At 45.0% G+C, this 20500-nt stretch overlaps 1 protein-coding gene across 2 annotated transcripts in view; it reads right to left on the bottom strand.

Moving 5' to 3' along the window:
- The window catches only part of LOC143213271 (follistatin-like), a 59948-nt gene that overhangs the window by 10442 nt on the left and 29006 nt on the right, over window positions 1-20500 (bottom strand). For both annotated transcript variants that reach the window (XM_076432960.1, XM_076432959.1), the window contains one exon: window positions 2145-2441. In XM_076432960.1, coding sequence (XP_076289075.1) covers window positions 2145-2441 — 297 coding nt within the window. The remainder of the gene's footprint in view (window positions 1-2144; window positions 2442-20500) is intronic.

Below are 20500 nucleotides of genomic sequence, written 5' to 3' on the forward strand. Positions count from 1 at the left end.
AAATGTTAATCTATGCAGAATAATAATGAACGCTTGCATAAATCCTGTAATATATGTAGACCAGATAGTAACGCGCGTCTCTTAACGCCACAACTACACGATTCAATGCGTTACCAATAAAATAATTCATTCGAAATTGGAAATCTGTCGAACGACGATTTTTCTTAAATGAAAGTCACGATCAGAGTGGCGGAGAGAGATGACACGTGTAACGAGCCGAAGAATTCACTGCTTTCTATAAATTACGTTCGTATTTCAACGGTAACAGATTACGGTCGACGTAAAATCGTGTATTCGGCGGTGAAATTAATTTAGGATGCTATAAACCGATGCTTAAAAGCTACGTGTCTCTGCGCCACATGCAACAGGTTTCTACGTCTATAAGAACATACGGAGATAGATAAGGATAAAAGTGTATCCTGGCATTTTTATCGAATCCGGCCCGTTCGGGGAATATCGAATTGTCTCGCAATGAATTTAATTAGTCGGTGGCTCGCTCGTTAATGTTTCGGAGACTTTTCGCCTGGCAATTTTATTGAAGAATTTTCCGGCGGAGACTATCGTCTGGTAGGAAGTAGCAGGAACCCAGCTCAAAGCGTGAAAAGCGTGAAAGATTTCAACAAAGTCTTTCCAGCTTAAAACGCGCAGGGGTTCAGCAAAGTCAAGTACCGTCGTTCCCAATGGACGTCGCAACGCGACAATGCAGAGTGGTCTGGAAAGCGGCATTTCCTGACCAAAATCCAATTTTTCAACCTCCGCGTTTAACACCAATTTCATTCCTTTAAGTGGCTACCCTTTCACCCACGTGCACTCTAGACACATTTCAATTAACCGTGTGCTCAGTTATATTTTACTGGTATATGTACATAGTACATTCGTTAAATTTCTCCAAAAGTCTTTTTAGAGGAATCGAGTATTTTTTCGAGGTGTCAGAAGAAAAATTTAACAATTACGCACTGCGCATTCACAGCGAACAATATGCACGCTAAAAGTTTCACCGGAATCGGTCGACACAGAAACAGGTTCCTCGGTCTAGCAAATTCGCATTCTCACAGAGGCCGAAGTGAAACAGAACAGTCCGTAACATCATTAAAATGTTGCACGCAGTCCGAGCGAAGTATGCAACAACCTGTAAACTTAGTTCAGCCTCATCTTACTGTACTCTCCGCAGAATTTCCTGCAATCTCCTGTGCCTACTCGAGCCAGACAAACATCTTGAGCCGAGCTATTACACAACGAGATATCGTGACGCAAACTCGCGGGCGAGCTAATATTCGATAAACCGATCACGAAGCATCGGGAAGATATTGTTCTCGCCGCTAAGGGGACACAATCGCGTCGAAGCGAGAAGAATAAAGTCTCGAAAATCATCGACGGTGGAAAAGTGAGGAGAAGAAGGGACCATCGAATCTCGTTTTCCATTGCTATCCAACGGAATGTTCGCCGGGGACCGTCGGATAGTAACAGCGGCGCGGCCCGTCGACACTTCCATTCCGATTTGATTTCGCATTTAGCATGGGATCGCGCCGGTGTGTGCCGAGAAGGGGCCCGCCGTTTCCCATACCGTGATAAAGCGGCGTACGCGTCTGGTCATTTATCTTTTTCTTTCGGAGGCGTGGACCGTTCACGGAGCCGTCTGCGGGCCGAGAGGCGATCGTCGTAATCCACCGTGGAATTCGCCTTGTTCGAGTCGCCTCTGAGAATACACGCGCCCACGCGCTCGCTTGTCTCGCCCGTTAAACACAGTCAATCGTGAAAACTCTTCGCGAAGGACTAGCCGTGGAATTCTACAGTTCCGGCCGAGCGTGCACCGATAGAAAATCGCGCTTCTCGCTTCCTACCGTCGCCCCCGTGCTCCGCGAAACCATGATTCGCGCGGCCAACACCGCACCGTCTATTTTTGCGACACTATCTTTGTTCGAGGCATCGATCGACAGAGGCTGATCATGAGTTAAGATAAGATCTGAATAGATTCAGCCAATGATTAATAAAATAGAGCGTTTCACCACTCGCAGTGCGTCAACAGCGCGCCAGCCAATAGGAACAGAGCTAGAATAGCCACCATTGCTCCGGAGCGTCTCGTCTAGAGTTTCTCACGTTCCAGGACGCTACGGGGGGAATACCGAAAAATGAGCAGGACTTACCCATGTAAAAAAGAGAGGTGTCGTAGGCGTTGCAGGGGCCGGCGTGTCGCGTCTCGAGGACGAAGCCGGTAACACAGGCGTCCTTGACGATGTGACACCAACTGGGATAGGTGATATTGTTGGTGGCGCACAACATGGTCGCCGATGGATCTCGATCGCGGTGTGTCCGGTTCCGGACCCGCTCCCGCTTCCGGGGACAGCGATGGGTGCAGGTCACGCAACGTGGTCGGCCCGACTTCATTTCCGACAGACACGTCTGCCCCTCGCGGCAACGAATCGTGGTGCAGTCTGCGTTCTCTGTGCAGAAAGACGAACACTGCATCGTTAGAATTGCAATACTGTACAAATTCTATACAAAGTGACTAACTTTCAATCGACACTTATTTTCCAGGGAAATCGAAGGCAGATAACCTTCCAGACATTTCAGCATAAACATTGTTTTCATATCCTCATTTTTAACGACGAGCGTTTTAGTCGCTTCTTTAATAAATGAGCAATATTTCACTTTTCGAACAATTATATTGTACAGTCCAAAATTTCGACGATAAAATAGTCGTCTGACTGTTTGTACAAAAGTTTCCGAACGAGGCCTACGAGAGGACGCTCGAACAGGTTGCGTCCCACGGTGAAATTGCATTACAATAAATTTGAATTTGAAAGATCGCGGAAGAGGTTCGCGCGCGAAAAAAAAGCCGTCTGGACGTCTGAATTCCGTCGGTCAACCACCGGCCGTGATCATTTATCTGAGCGTGTACGGTCAATGCACGAATTGCGTAATGTTTCATCGGGTCGCGTACGCGTCGACGACTGGCAGAATGAAAAATGAGCAATACATTACACGATCCCCCCGTGAGAAGTGGGCCATTGACCCAAGTAGGTGTAACGATATATTATTGCAGTAATCGTGTCTGCGAACCGTAGTCGCCGCATGGAACTACTCATTGTCAGTGGACGAGGACAGAGCGCGTCTAATTCGACGATTGAACCTGTCTCTCATTTCTGCCTCGTCACAGCAGCCTTCTACTACTAGCCAGTCTCTTTCAATACCATTCGTTCTCATTAGACTGCGGATGTGTGTGGCAGCGAGCTCTGTCAAAATATGGAAGCGGCGTCTGGCCACTAACAATAGCGTTCACGCCTCCGGATCATGACCGTCAAAATTCATTTTATATCACGTGGACGCTCTCTAAAACAACCTCGACGAACGCACTGAAATTTTCAGTTTTTCAATCTAAGATAACTCTGCGGTTGTCAGGAAAAGTTTATGCATTAATTGAGATTTATAGTATAGGATTTACGTCTTTATCAGAAAAAAAGTCATGAAAATAAATTCGAAAGGCTTAACAACATAATGCAATTGAACCGATATCCTACGGCAAAGCATTAGTGACCAAAAAAATTATGTGACATGCGGCGTTCTCCCTGACAACCACAGAACTAATAATTCAATCTTTTTATCAGGTTGAATATGCAACTGTACATCGAATATATTTTGTATGCAATTATTTGCATAATCTGCAAAGATTTCTTTGAGGGCTCTCAAGGTCACTCTTGTAGTTTTGCATACCTTGCAACTTTGAAATGACCCTTGACATCCAACACTGAGAAACACGTTTGTTGTTGTTTCTCGACTGTTACTTGTGTGCAGGGCACATTTATTCTTCGAATGACTGTTCTGGGCCGTTCAAAATGGCGGACGGGCGTCTGCTCTAGGGTTCTTAGCGCACGTACAGATCGGAGCAATCATCGTATCACTCGCGACTGTAGTTGTTGTCTATGTTTGCTGTACTATGTGACTGTACTATATTAATATTAAGTGATTCACGCTCGGTAATGCGATCCATGTCGTTAGACGCGATGCTTAGGCCACGCACGTACTTTTATATGGAAGCCTGTCCCGATGGCTTTATCTTGATGTTTGTCGCACAGACCACAGAACTACATTGTTATACATTGAGAGACATCTGCTTAGCAAGAGCAATTGAATTTATTAAGATACATTACGCAAATTGTAGTACGCCGAGCATTATACTAATGAGAATACAGCGCTATGTCTTTATTAAAAGAATAAGCGTGAGCATCGGAACCATACTTGCGCTGGGGGCCTCGTTGATGATGGTTAATTCTGTTTTTTTTTCTTGTCTAACGAGGTTTCATATTTGTTCATCTTTTCCAACATTTATATGCTTCTACGCCTTTCAACTTCTTAAAACTATTTGTCTACTGCTACATTATCTGCGCGTGCATAAATTGAAAGTTTCGGCTTTCGCCGATTACAGGCGACTGTATGTGCAATTAATTAACAGATCCATCTGTTGCGTTAACATGTTTAGAGTTTGTAGGAAAGTGTCTGAATCCATTACGTACGCGTACTGCAGGCTTTCTAAATTTTGTGAATGTGAATCCACAATTTTTGAGGATGAAGTGTAATAAAAGCGTACAGTAATTTTTTCTATGGAACTGTTGCTATTAAAATTAATGAAAATTTCTTCACCGTGAAATTATTCAAATAATTTGTACTTTCACACGCTGCGCAAGTATTTACGAAGGTAATCATGCCAGTTCGTACATGTTACCGTAGCCCAATCAGTGATTACATTGTGTCAATGCTACACTAGGTTGAATGACCAATGACCCTCGTACACAAGGCGTTGCATAACATTGCATTCTGTTTATTAGCCATCGCGTATCAAGTGATACGATAAATTGCAGTAATCCGTTGCCTTCGACGTTTAAGACGAATCATTCACCGGGCTCGCATTATATAATAACGAGGAGGTCGAAAAAAAATGGAGAGGAAGTTCAATAAGCGTGTTCGGCGATTATGTTTCTTTCGAGATGAACGTCGCTCTCGGTTCGGAAAACGAGCGCAGCTTGTTGTGGCACAGAAATTTCCGTCGATGAATCGGGGAATCAATTCTTCCTATGATGCGGTCCAGCGGTTCTTAGAAAGATGAGAAACAGAACTAGCAATTGGCTGAAATTAAGTGATGCAAAACGACCAGTGGCACAACAATTTAAGAGAAACGGATCAGTATCTGGAACGATACCAAGAGAAATTAAAAAGACTTAATATAAACGTTTGCGTCACGACTAACTACTAACGTCCTCACTAGGCAGCGGATGTTTACGCAAAATAAACACCAAACTGGAGCGAAATAGAAATTTATTTTTTCTTGATATCTTTAATAGCAGGGCAATAATAGTAGGGCAATAATCAACTAATACTTAAAAATGACTAATAGTCTTTTTGAAACAGTCATTAGTCAAAACTTTCTGATTAGTTAGTGATAACTAAATGGCAAATAGTTAGTCACAGCTCTAAGTAATCGTTAGCTATTGCTTATTAATGAATTATTAGTTGCAATTAGTAGCAGTCACTATTGTGCGATTAACATATATTAATATTATTAATTAGTTATCACTAACTAATCAAAAAGTGTTGACTAATGACTATTTTTCTATGACTAACATTCAAAAAGACTATTAGTCGTTTTTAAATATTAGTTGATTCTGCCCTACTCTGTTTAATAGAGAGAGAGAGAGAGAGAGAGAGAGAGAGAGAGAGAGAGAGAGAGAGAGAGGTTAAGAATAATAAAATAAAATATTCATAGAAAGCATTGATCAACTCGAAATAATGACATCGTGAAATTTTGTTTCATTATTCGTTCGATTGAACTCTAGACACTGAGATATGCAAATGCGAATATTGGCCAATGTTAATGGATTATTTATGGGGTACAGGTACAGCTAACAGCAACGTTACCACTTCATCGGCGGAGGTTACGAGCGATTGTGTCGATCGAGAATTTTTTCCTCGAAAAAAAAAACCGGCAATCAGCGTGCCGCGTAATGCGCGCGATTATTGTTCCACCGGTCCGTCAAATATATCACTTTGATCTCCCGTCTAAGTAAATACTTCAACACGTGTCGCGCATAACACTCTTCAATAGAGTCGTAAATTTTCAAACGGCGAAACACGACTTCGACGACCGCGGGCCTGTTTGCAAATCCGCGATATAACGCGTTTATGATTTATGATTCATGTGTGTGACGAGGGTCAACGCTAGAAGGAATGTACACGACCATTACGTGTACGTACGAACATTGTGGTTTACGAACGAGCATATGCTCGCTAGGCACGTGCTCGTTAAGGAGTTCAAGTCTTAGACGTGCGGCCATTTCTTCCGGATAACGCTAATTGAGGACGTCGTGACACAGAATCTGACGTGTCTATTCGGGAAATAAATTTCATCCGCACTTGACAGAATTAACGCTCGAGAAACATCAAAAAATTCTTTATACATCGGCTAATAAATGAATTCTTTCAAGCCATCTCAAGGAAATTCTCAATTCCTTTAAACAAAACTTTTAAACATTAAAGAATCTAAAGGGATCTTCTAGAGCTCCGTATCCCCCATCATTTGTAATACGTCAGCAGCGAGCAAGCCAATAGGAGCACGCTAGAATAGTCTCCACTGCTCTCGAGCGTCTCGCTGAGAGTTTCTCGCGAGACATATGCTCGGTAAGCAAGTAAAGCAATATATAACAATTTTATTCTGTCTTTAATAATTATGGTAATCTATCTGTTGTTTAAAATCTCACTCACCCATTTGTAAATGCATAAAGATCTAAAGATGTCCATTAATAAAAGTTCATCAATATTATTTGAACAACGACGGTGGTGCTCGCTATTGGATCCCATAAGGTTTTCACGCACGATGTTTTAACAGGTTATATATATAGTTTACGAGCGTGAAGAATTCGCTGGGAATTCGATTAATGAAAGAAATGGAGACGCACCGCGGAGACATGCCGAGCATAAACGTTGAGCGGGTGAATTAAAGAATAAGTGATAGCCTCTTACCGAACAAATTCTTTCGGCGAAATTTATTTGTTTTTCTCCATAAATCGAGCGCAATTTACGGCGGCGCATTTCGCACGCCCACGCGTTGACTCGTATGATTTAAAACAGTGCGCTCGCTTCAGGGTTAAAATCGTATTCCTCCGAACGGAGGGCCGAAAGAACTGTTCTTTTGGTGAGGTGTGGTTTTTTCAGCCCTTTTGCAGTGCTTCCACGTCATTCCCCGAGGAGCACGCACAGAGATTCGCTTAAAATAATTTTTGATCTCCAAACAATTAACCCTTTGACATTGTACACGTTGAAGTTAAGAGCAGCTAAATAAATTCAATGTTGTCATTTTTATAAGCCAGCCAAACGGAAGACGTGTAAATGTTGTTTGAATTATCGATCGTATGGTTGTTAAATGAATAATATGTTAGTGTTCTCGGCGCAACGGTTCGGTCAACTAATTACGAAAAAGCAAATTTTGCACGTTAACTGAAACTTTCAACGTTTCGATCCATTCGATCGATTCAACGGAAGACGTGTAATTGTAAGGACTGTCATAGTCGAGACTGTCTTGAAAGGAGAAGTTATAGTGCGACGACTTTCGAGCGGGAGAGTAGGTGTCTTTTCTAATTAACGAGTGTAAGTGATAAATCGAGTGATCCCGTGTACTTCGGAACACTCTGTACGGACACGTGCACGCCAATAGTAATTAATGAGATGCCGTTATCGATGATCGAAAGGAAACATGGCAAAGCTCAAAGTGTATCCTTTTCGGAACTCGTTCTACCAGTCGTAACAAAGCCGCGGATAGAACCGTTGCTTGGATCCACGGCTAGAGCTCTCTCTTAGGGGCCCGACATAATTAATTAGCAACGGCATTAAATGGACAAGTCAGCGAGAACCAGTTTTTCGTCCTGTAATTAACGACCGGTGATAAGATCGCTCCCCTTTGTTCTTTATAACGTTATATTTACTTTCGACCGGCCACATTCGTTTAAGGACCGTCGCGATCCAAAAAAGAACTATGTCCAAATCGAATCTGTACATTCTCGATGTTGGAAGTTTCTGCTGCAATTCTGACTTGGATATATGCGACACGTGCCAGCACGATCGAGACGTTTCTATTTGCCCATAAATCTTCTTTTTAATTTCAACAACTGTCTCCGAACAGGCCTGCAGGGTTTCATTAACACCAACAAGAAAGCTGATTTTCTACTTTCCTCCCATTTCTCATCATTCCTGTTTCTTGAAGTAGGAGTCTTGAAACATGATCGCCGGACTGCGGATCAGTATGCAAATCAGAGTTATTAGTCTATTTATATCGTCATGGATCATTTTAGTTGACCGCAAAAAACAGGTAAACAGTGCCTGTCACATAAACAAGGAAGCTCCACTTAACAGCCTCGTATTTTCATAAATATTTTTTACAAGAGGTGAATATCGTCTCTGAACATCTGTGGACCTTCGCACATCCTGAACACCATATTGAGAGTGTTGAACGGCTAAGACAGCCCCACTATCACGAACTACAAAGACCCAGTTCCTAAACCTTCGAGTCATCATCAAATGAAGCTGGAGGACAGCTAACTGGGCGTCGTGGCTCTATTTACCCCTTAGTCCGACAGAAATGGATTTCCCAGTCGCGCCATTATCCGCTTCCGTCCAGCACGATCGTCGCGACAGCACCACGACCATAATTCAAGGGACACAAGCAGATGGACAATTTCCCTCGCATCATCATTGGGACGCTCCACTATAGAGCTACCGCACTGAAAAGCAACTTCCAGCCAAAATTAAAAACGTTACCGCTATTAACTTTTACCAACGGGAATATTGTCAATTCAATCTGTGCAAATACAAAAAAAAAGGAGTAACTGCGTACACTAGTGTACATCTTCGAGTGATGTTGAAGCTACGAAATTTAAATTCGACGATATGGAATATGGAATATGATGATATTCGTTCGAGGAATAATTTGTAATATTTGGCAGATACCGCCTGTCACGAGGCATCCGAAGCAAGCATGATATCACAAGATGGCCGCCACTGACAGATTTTCGTAAATATTGAGAGATTTATCGTTCGAATCGAAAAAATCGCTCTGCATCGACATAGCCAGGACATGTACAAAGGCGGTGGTGCGTATTTTTAGTTGATTAATTAATTATTAAAAGACCAAAAATGTTTCGGAAAATAATACAGCACCTCGAGGTTTCGAAATTTTGCACTAGTAGCACCACTGTCTCTTTCCTAAACTGCACGTTACAAATGTTATAATAGAATACGGCTGATAATGCAGGTCGATATTATATTGTCCACCGATAATACAGTGTCTATCATCCATGCAATCACTAAATTTATTGAACAAAAACATTGGTACGCGAAGCGGCTATCTTCTGACGTCTTGCTTACTTCGGTTGCCTTGTGACAGGCCAATACCAGTGGTGTTGGACAGGCAATATCTGCCGAATATTATAAATTACTCTAATAACGGTATAACGGTATAACGTACGACCTGCATTATCAGCCGTATTCTATTGGAACATTTGTAACTTGCAGTTTAGGAAAGAGACAGTGGTGCTGCTACTGCAATATTTCGAAACCTCGAGGTGCTGTATTATTATTTGTGACAGGCGGTGTCTGCCGAATATTAAATTATTCCTCTATGACGTAAAAAAAATATGCATTTTGGGCACCGGACGCACATAGATTTGACTTTCAGGAAACACAATTGACCGCTTCTGAACTCCTCATTGCAATGTTGAAGCGTCATTTTGTATTCTCGTGAACCTTGTAATTTCATATACGTATATGCGGATCTAGCGATGTGTGCGTGTACCACCACACTCTTGCACGGACGCGCTCTCATATTTAATTTCTTAAAAAACTGTAAACTACGAATTCAATTTGATTAAATGTAAACTATGTATGTATGAATATGTGTATACTGTAATTTACTTCAGTGCAGCAGAAATAGATCTCAGTTGAGATCTGAAATGCTTAAAACAAAAAAAAGAGAACGTTTCCAAAGCAAAGTCTGGACCCGAAAGACCGACTCCGTCCCCGAAAAACGGTTCCCAGGCTTGCGAGAGAGAGCACGAGCGAGCATGTGCGGGCGATAGCTGGCAAGAAGCAGGCGAGACGCGGCTCGGCGCGGCGCGACGCGGATCGACGCTTGAGAAAACCGTGGCAATGTATGGTGGAGCTATTAGCAGCGAGTAAAAAGAAATAAGCAAATTACTTAACGCCCGTGCTGGCGTGATAAGATGGCACCGGCGGCGCGCCGCGCCGGTACGAGAGGTCCGTGAATATGAAAGAATCCGGACCGGCAGGACTCTGGGGTGAACGAGGCGTAGCGGGGCCGGGGAAACTCGTACGCGTTCCAGCGCGCATATTACCGTGTGCATATTTACAGACACGTGCACTTTCGCGCCTCGGATCCTCGAGAAAGACGATTATTTGCATCGCGACACCTCCTCGCTAAGCCGGCTGGTTTATTTACTTATTTACTTCCCTGTCCTCTGCTGTGTGCCGTGTCTCCCCGTCTACAATCTTCCTTCGCCCCCCCCTCTGTTTCCCCGTGCCCGACGGATTCTGTGTTTTCGGGAACCGTGATATTTCCGAATTCCGCGAACATTCGGACAAAATAGACACCGCAAATTAGGCTTACACTACTCCCATCTTTGCTCTCACTCCCGGAAACTTGTTTTTAACGCTTTCCACCCTACAAGCTCTTTAATCAGAACTGATTGTTCTGATGTATCCTAACTGGCTGAGGAGGAGCTGAATAACCTATTGGTGCTTTTCGGACCAGCTAAGTGCGTTTACCAGCCCATTTAGCACAGCTAAGAAATGCTATAATTGTTGTTAGATACCACCACAGTGTCCCAATTGAGAAAATAGCATGAGTCAGTCAAATAAGTAGCTATCGATGCAAAAGTGACCGTCGTGTCTGGAGGGTTAAGAGTCCAGCTCGCTGGTAGGTAGACCGTCAAAGGAGCTAACGGGCTGGGAAGGAACTAAATAACCTGTTGGTGCGTTTAGGGCGATTTGAATGGAGGACAAGCTATCCGCAAGACAGCTTGGCACAGGCTATTATTTGCAAACCAGCATCGATTCCTCGGTCGATCGCGTGTAAATACACACATGCGAGAGCGGTTCACGCGATTTTCCGCTGGCACGGAGAAAGGAGGTACAGTTAGCCGATCGGAATATTCAGGAACGCCAATGGTTCATGGCTTCTCGCGTCCCGTGGAGGACGTGGCCGCGTCTTCTATACGTGTACACACGGATTCGCAAAATCGCCAAGGTCCCCGGCGGATTTCACGGTGGACACCGGCACCGCCGTGGCCGCCGCGCTGGTCGAATGCAGCTCGCATCGGTCCGTTACCACGGCGATATGTAAAACGCAGTCACGGTACGACGTGCACGGTTTGCATACGGGCAAAGGTTGTCTTTACCGGTTGTTTACAGTATTGAGCAGCGCGAGGACGAACGACGACAACGAGGAACGCCGAGGAGAAAGGGCGCGACGAGGGGGGCAATGGGAACGGCCATCGACGCGACAGTAAATTCATACGGGGAACGGACGTTAACTGTGCGCTCGTTAGATATTTGAATTATTTATTAGGTCATTCGAGGCGCCCTGTCGCTCCACACGGCAACCCCTTTCACCACTGAGAAATTTAGATAAGAAGCTGCAGCACATTACTTCTTCAATCTACGTCTCCAAAAAATACTTGGACACTGAACATCCAATTATTCAATTATAATTTCGTAAAAGAGAATCGTGCGCCTCCATGTATCATTCCTTATTTCACCAGTGGTTGTTAAACTGAGGGCATGCTGTTTCGAAAATGTTAAAAATTCAAACTTCTATGATGTCACGCGAAACGTAAGATTAATCCTAACATTGTCCGTCAATGTTAAAACGGTGTTCACGTCTATGTCCATAACCCGGTGTCCGCACGTAATCGCGAGACCGCTCGGTATCTCCACTTTGTCGGACAATTACAGACCGAGGATGATTTGCATGAAACCATACGGCTGGTCAGAGAGTTGCAGGTACGAAGACGTTCGTGGTTATTGACATCCGGCTGGGAATCAATGACAGAGGCAGCGTGCAAGCTTGTTGAGCCGGGGTGCTCGGTGAAATTACACGGGGAGGGGAGGGGGGACGTTAGTTTGCATAAAAATCCGATAACCAATTAAACTGCCGATGAGACGTCCTCGGCGGCACCCTCAAAAATGGTCACGCGATATCGAACCGGGAGAGTCGGCAAAGAAATCGGAAGGGAAAAAGAGAGAAAGAGAGACGGGAAGAAGGGAGCAAGGTAGAGAGCCTAGAGCATGTTTCACGCACGGAGAGCGCTTGTCACAGAGCGGGCCCGCCCGGCTGATGTGTAGCACATTGTAACAAGTAGGCAATTATGTGGTGAAATTCGTTGCAGCGTGCAGACCGCAGGGTGCTAGCGAGGAGAGCCTGGCCAATGAGGAGGAGGTCCTGGACGGATCCTCGCGGGACCATAAAGGAGAGAGTATCCAACCGGAGGTATGCGTCGGTGAATGTCGATGTCGAGAGACGCGGACGCGCGGACGTTGATATGATTGCGGGGAACTCCGTACGAACGAACGAAAGGCCGTAGCAGGGCCGGGAGAAGAGAGGAGAGAGACCAGAAGGGGGTACAGAGGGAGAGAGGAGAGACGCGACGTGTGTGAGAGAGAGTCCGATTCGGCTGGCGGGTGAAACGCCACCGGGTCCCCGAGCGGAGAAACAAAGACGGCAGATCTTGCACAAGTCCAACGAAAAAAGAAGAGCTTGGCGCGGACGCTGCGCCACTCCAAGCCATGCCACGCCACGCTATACACACCACGCCACGCCACTGCTCGGCTTTGCTCAGCTCTGCTCAGTTCTCGCCAGTGACCAGACACCACGCCAACAGCGTGTGCAGCGTTGCTGACGAGGAAGGCTGCGCCCCGGAGCTGCTCCTCCGCCACGAGAAAACCAGCGAGTTTCGAAAACAACCATGCGAGGCGGTTTGACGTTTCAAGGGGAGGAGCGGCCGAGCGTGGCTCCCGGCTCCAAGTACCCCGCTGAATACTTAGTAACCGTGGAACGAGAATTGGTTGATTGCTCGAAATGGTACTATGTTATACCCATTAATCCTCCCCGAGGTAAGACTTCGTTCAACGTCGGCCGCATTTTTGCCAGAAAATCGAGTTTCAAAGAGGGGGCCTGCTAACCGTCACAGGATGGACGTCTGACTGATGTGGGATCAGTGGGGCACCGTGCTGGAGAGATGTTGCAGGTCTAGTTGGCATGGCTGTTCCGCTGCGCGTTCACAGCTTCGTGTTGGGTCAGGAGCTTCTTGGAGACTGTTGAATTTCAGGTCTTTGATTTGTGTTCACAGTTTTACACTGTTTCAGGTCAGCCGTGGCTAGTGGTCATTCCTTCTAGCAATGGAGCTAAACCCATGAACAATTTTCTCGAAATCAATAGGTCGCCTGAGAGCCCGGTCCTCCGCGAAATCTCTGCTGTAGAATCTCGGATAAACCTTAGCTCGCTGCTCCTCTCGTTCCCGTTCCCTCTGTCTTTTCCACCGGCTCGTTCTCCCTTCGCTTCCTCTTCTTCTCCTTCATCGCTATTATCTTCTTGTTTTCTCCTCGTCTAACCGTCTTTCCCCTCGTGTTCCTCTTCCTCCTTCTTCCCTCCCTGCATATGGAGGACTCCCTTCTGGTTCCCCGGTCGTCGACGTTTCCTCTCTTCCTCGCGCTCGCCTCTATCAGCATCTCCTTTCGTCCCACTCTAACCGGCGATCGGTCGAAAAAGACGGCACGTATGGCATACCGAGGTGCAGCCGTGCCACGAGGCCTTCTCCGTGCGAGGTACTCAACCTTCTTTGCATCTACCGGTCGCCTCTCTCCACCCTCTTCTCGGACGGGTAAACGTTTGACCTCGTGCGACCCACCTGTTCCGCCGAACCAGAGGTGAGCCGTGTCGAAGACGAAGAGGAGGAAGAAGAGGAACGGCCAAAGAGAAACCGAACGAAGAAAAAGTCTGCCTCCCGAAGCCAGGAAACATCGCGCGAATCTCGTGCCCCTAAAACTGATTTGTCTGTTTCGACTTCTGATAACAATTTCAGGAAGCAGCAAACATAAAACACTTCTTCACATCGAAAGTCAGAAAGAGCAAACATTTACATCACCAGGCTGGTCCTAACAGAATCATTTCGCACGAGATGAATTGCTCCGTCTTCAAGTTTAGATCTCGCTGGATAATTGATCGTCTTCGATCGTCTTCCCAGCGTGCTAGATCGCGGAAGTTGTTCCAAGAATCAAGAACAATGGACATCGTACGGAAAACGTCGCTATCTCTACCCAAGTTAAATATTTATAGGTGTTTTTAGGTAACCACGACGAAGGTCTTAGCCTTGTTAGGATTCTAGGTTAATGAGGTCCTCAGCGAGTTTGCGTTGCTTTCTTTTCCCAAAGAATTCCGCGAAGAAGCGCCTCGCACCTAAGCTTTCTCAGCTCGAGATGCGATGGGAATAGTTTGTTGTTTCACGAACTCCCAATTTAGATGGTCGTAACGTTCCCTCGCGGTTATACCGGGTCTCTGAGATCGGAAAGAGCTCGCTGCGTTATGAAAATAAGTCTCCGATGCGTTTGCTGCTTCAGCGAACATCTAGGCACGAACAATTTTGCTACCTACGACCGCTGCGATCCTGGAAACGGGATCTGGATCTTCTCCGACTTTCTTCCGGCTTAGCAGCACATCGAGTCCGGTTTGCCGCGCGAAATACATGTTTAGAAACTGTAGAATCAAACTGTGAATGATCGAACATCGAAAATATTTGAAGAAAGGCTACCACCGGCCAGATGTATTCGTGATCTAGACTGGTTCGAAAGCAATTGGGAATTTATTGCCCGTAGAGTAAACCGAAATGTTTAATGTCGAGTCTGTGCAATTTATATTTCATGGCTGCGTGTTGATACTTGAATAACAAGAGGGAGAAGCAGACTTCGAAGTAATGTGGTATTTTAGTGAGCTGGTTACGTGAATAGTTATTCAAAGATTATGCAAGTATGAAGTACCATGATGTTTAACTATATTATTTTATAGAAAATTTTGCTCTTGGTCCACACGTGAGCGTTATTCAAATATAAAAATGAGTTCATCCAGTTCGCAAAAGTTCTCACGCGACGAAATATTTTTAGCAAGAACAATGGCACCGAAAGGATTTCCAGGATCCTATAAAATCCAGCAGACATAAAAATAGGGGATCCGCGATTATGGGCGCGTTTGTTTCTTGAATTCTCACCTTCCACCCACGGCAGATTACTCACGCTATATGTTAGTCATATCTTTTTCTAGAGAAAAACCTGCGAAATCATGTTACGTCACGGCGGATTAAACTCCTCGCATAATTCTGCTGATTCACCTTCTCGAAACGCCGCGATCACCCCTTCATAATTTCGATACACCTTTTTCTCCAGGTTACGCCTATTATTTCGTAAACGGTTTACGAAATTCAAGCAAACGAAGGATCCTCGTAACCTTTGCTTCGTCTATCGAGTATTGACGCAACCATTCCGACGATTTAAAATAACTTCAATGCCACTTGTATCATTTATAATCGACATGGAGTTTAGAAAATAGAATTTCGTAGGACTCGGTTTCTTAGAAGCAAAACATATGAGATTTATCCAGGTAGTCAATATTTTGGGATGATCGAAAGCAAGTTTAGCAACACTTCCCTTGAATTTTCTACCAGTATATTATACCGGCATACAGAATTTTATTTTTCATCTTGATAATATAATTCAACGTGTATTCGTGCACTGTCTTTTTTAAGGAAAATGGACACCCATATTTTAACATATTAAGTTCATTTAAAATATTGTGTCGGAGGTTCGCCGCTGAAGCGTGGTTGTTTAAGGATGAAGTGATATTGAGTTATTCAAAGTAGGCAATTTTTAGGTGCATAAAAACGACGATCAAGTGAATCACCGCGATCAAGACCCCACCTCGGCCAGAGAGCCGGCCATCGACACGAACAGATCGTTCCAGACGTTCTTCCACGAGTTTCCGTCTGAATTCGTCCGAAAGGACTCGGTTCGTCGCACTCGGTTCGTGACGCGTCCACCAAACGAATCGAAGAACCGCAAAAAAGTACAGCGGCCATCCACAACCAAGTGAACTGACTTCTCTTTCGCCGGTAATTATCGTCTGGCTTCCGGTCGTATGCCGATCGCGCGTTCATTTCTACAGTCGGGAGAAGCGGCGGCGCGGACAGTGGTGGCCACAGGGCCGTGCACTGTTATGGCAAAATAACAAAACAACCAGTACTTTACCGCCGGATCTATCAATCCAACACTTGTCCCAACAACCTGGGAAATCAACATACTCTCACACAATATTTCGTAACCCGTAACTTCAAAATTGCAAATCTTGATGCAAGATCCGGGCAAGTCCATTCTTTAATGAAATTATTCTTGTTGAAGTTTTTATAATCATAGCTTTTAGAATTACACAATTTTTAAAATCTGGACTTAGCCACTTCTTGCAAGGCATTCGATTCTGAATGAACACGAGAAAATCGAGTTTGAAAAATCAGCAAATACGCGTGCTATTAGACAGGAGTCGGCTGGCGCGTCTGGTCATGACCTACCGATTCTACTTCCTGCAAATACTAGGGCACGCGAAGCCAACGGATCTTTAAACTAATTTTTCTCGAAAATAAAGCCTCGAACGGAAAACAAGTTATTCTTTCTTCTCGACTTGTTTTTCCAACTAGATTCACCTCCGTGTACCGTCCGATCTTCACTAATTGTTACTGTAACCCTCGTGTCAATAACCGGGTACCTGGGCAACCATTTCCAATATCTAGTTATAAATAGCAAAATAATTACATTAATTGCCATTTGAGGCGTAAAGATATGCATTGAAACTGTGGAATCAATGTCATTGGACATCGTCGAAAAATATGGTGGTTGACAATAGATTTAAAAGGCTACGGTTAGTTTAAACAATTTCGGCGGGGGTGTGAGTGTTGCACGCGGAAAAGGGTTGACGCGCGTGCACGTGCAGACGAGCGAGTCGCGCGGCTCCGCTCGCTTGGACGTGTGTTAGGGCGTGTCCTTGTGGCGTCCTTGCCCTCCGGTCGTTCACCGTACGCACGTACGAGCGCACGCACGCATGCACGCACGCACGCACGCACGCACGCTGCAGAACGCGCCCACGCAACGCGTGCACGTTTGGAACCCGGGACACGCGGTCTTTTACGTTTACGACACTTACGCCCCCCCCACCCCTCCGCCGCACGCCGACTAAAAATAACTCCCGGCTCGAGAAATTCGGCGTGCATCGATCAGCGCGTTTCGCCATCGTCTAAACGAAAGTCTCATAAAATTTTTTATCGAGTCACCCTGCACCCGAAGGGACGGAAGCGCAAGGAACATTGTATGGAGCTTTGTGACAATTTATTTTACGGTGACTGTAAAGGAATTTTTCTCTGATTTTAACTTTTCTGCAAGATGAGCATCCTAAATGTTTATTTTTCATGCCAGGAAAAATGTCCGGTTACAAAAGGAAAACCTAAAAGATATTGTCTTGTTATCGCCATAAGATAGCTAAGGTCAATCCGGATCCAATGACTTGAAAAGATTTTCCCCGTTGCGAATCAGCTTTCAGAACTATGACTTCACGTGAGAGTTTCTAGTCTAATGGTCAGACGGCCTATTCTACTTAAACTGCCTGACGCGCTTGAATCTTCGCGGTTGTAAATAAAACAGCAGCATGTTTGCATCCTTCAAACGTATTTATTGCTCTGCATTCGATCTGGTTCGTTTTAACATAAATGCATATAAATCTGCCGGTCTTTGCATAACCATCATTCGAATTCCTCCACTTGTAAATCAATTTCCGTGGTTTACAAACATTCTATATATGCAAACGTTCGCGTACGTCACGATCGAATATCGTCAACGCGTGTCCGTCTGGACTCTCTCGCGTCACGAATATTTACAACCGCAAATTTCGATACGGACAAGTCATTTCGCGCGTTTACGTAAGCAAGAAGAAAACACGTTGCTTACGGAATGAGCAGATATTATGGGAAAAACGCGGCTCGCGTGTCCTTGGCATTCCACGCGCCGTAAATCAACGACGAAACCGCAGATTATCCTCAAACGGCCTCGAGTTATGCTCTGGTTACACGTCCGCGTACTTTTTCTCTCTCTCTCTCTTTCTCTCTCTCCCTCTCAATTTCTCTCCACCCCCTCTTTTTTCGCGGGCTGATTGCCCTAACGAGTTTTTGATTCAATGTTTATGCATTATTGTGATGCAGTCTACGGCGGAGGAGCGAGGCTCGGCGACGAACGAACCTGCTAATCGAACAAGCGATCAGCATCAGGGACGAGAAACATATATCGACGTTTCTTTTTTGCGAAGGAAACGCGTTGCGAGACCGTCGAGAGACTGGCACAGTTTAATTCGATAAATCGATTATATCGTGATGCGTCTGACCTGGAACATCGACGACGATGACTCTTATTACTGCGGCAATCAGCCGATCAAGGAACATTTAACGCTCGTTACTGATTCCGTTTCCTGATAATCGGACCACGGTGTTTATACGTGCGTCGGGGATAAAACTGCAACAGATTATGCATCGAAACGCGAATAAAAACACAACACTTATAATTTCGCTCGCTGAACGAACCAAACTCTTTTGTTGTCTAAATGAACTGAAGTGCCGGGACGCTCTCGTTATCTAGATGCTGAGTAATTAGTAGACGATGGTATAGCGACATGTTCGCGTGACCATTTTCGAAGGTGTCTGACCGCCATATTGGAAAAGGAGCTGCCACCAGCCAGTCTCGCAATCGGCGATCTTATGTCCAAAGTTACAGGCTTTATTACGACTTCTCTTCGAGGGAATACACAGAAAACGATACTTCTCTCTCCCTCTCTTCTTCTCCCCCCCCCCTCCCCCATCTCTCTCTCTTTCTCTCTCTCTCTCTCCGTCTGTCTCCGTTTCTTTGGTCCGTTTGTCTCTCACTCTCTCTTTCGGTTCCTCTCGCGCTGTCTTCGCTCTTTTTATAATTTTTTGTTCTCTCTTACAGCCAGGCAGATCGCGTCTCGGTCGATGAACTTCCTGGAACGATCTTGCGATTGCCTCCCGATGCTTTTTTTCTACTTTTGTTTCTTTCTCTCCTTTTCTTCTTGAATCCACGCAATGTCGGGCACACCGGCGCGGCGCGTTGCGGCGCGGCGAGAGAGGAGCAAAGTCCGAGAGCAAAAATCGTGCCTCCTCGCGATATATCTTCGAGAGAGGCCCAGGGCCCAGGCCCAGGACCGCGAGAGGCCGAAAAACTCGCGAAGACAGCTTATTAGCTTCGTCATGTCTGGCCCCGGCTGTTTGTTCCATCGTCTGTCGGACTGGTCGACAGCCGGCCGGCCAATTAACGGATTTTCGCGAAAATTCGTGCCCGTCTATTTAGCGGAACCCGCGACGCTCCCGCAGCAACGCTTAGGCTCCACTGTATTGCACTCGCTGACGAATCCGGCATGAAACACGTACGAGTTAATCTGCTTTTAATCGCATTCGATCCCCTTTATTTTCGGTGGGTTATTTGTTACAGAAGAATGACATAACGACAGGAATTACGCAAGTCGCGTGTCTGATCCTTTTTATGAAAAAGTGAAAGTGCTCCTGATGCGTTGGTCTGATCAGTTGCATTTTTGATATCCAGTTAGATGGAATCTGTTCTAAATTGCATCTAACGAGAACCGGTTCATATTGAATGGATTTATAGTCATCGGTCTCAGTTCCTGCTCGTTTTGCGATTAAATAGAGCAATGTTAGAAATGCGTTCGACACGGAATTATATAAATATTAATAGGAACTGGTTGATGATTGCATTAAATGTGTAAAAGAATTTTTGTTTATCGTTATACGCTTCATAAACCGCTGGGTATTTTCCATTCAATATAATCATTCTCAAATAGGTTATTGCAATGCTATTTTAAGATCACAATTTTAATACGATCGTTACTTTAATTAAATTACTGACTCGATTTTGTAGAATTGCCGATCATTCGGCGATTGGAATTGTTTATATACGCGACTGCCACCATTTTGTCGAGCGAACGAAGAGTAACGAGATCGATCGCAAACAGCATAGTGAGAAAAAATATCTGCAAAAGGCGAAGACAACGAAGCCGAGACCGAAAGAAGCACAAGGTTGTTCGTAGAATATGTGCACGGCCAAGATCTGTTATCCCTGGAAAAAGGATAAAGTAACGGGCGGAAGATCAAGAGGCTGGAAACGCGCCGAGAAGAATGCAGAGGAGCAAGAGCGTTAAAAAAGATTTTATTTTCCAGGGAAGAAGATCGCATTGTTCTTTCTCGGAAGGTAGTTCTATTAATGATCCGTAAACATGGCGTGCTGTTAAAACTACACGATTCTCGGAAAATCGACTAAAACTGAAACAACGGTC

The sequence above is a fragment of the Lasioglossum baleicum genome, chromosome 11, assembly GCF_051020765.1.
Source record: "Lasioglossum baleicum chromosome 11, iyLasBale1, whole genome shotgun sequence".
NCBI classification, from domain to species: domain Eukaryota; kingdom Metazoa; phylum Arthropoda; class Insecta; order Hymenoptera; family Halictidae; genus Lasioglossum; species Lasioglossum baleicum.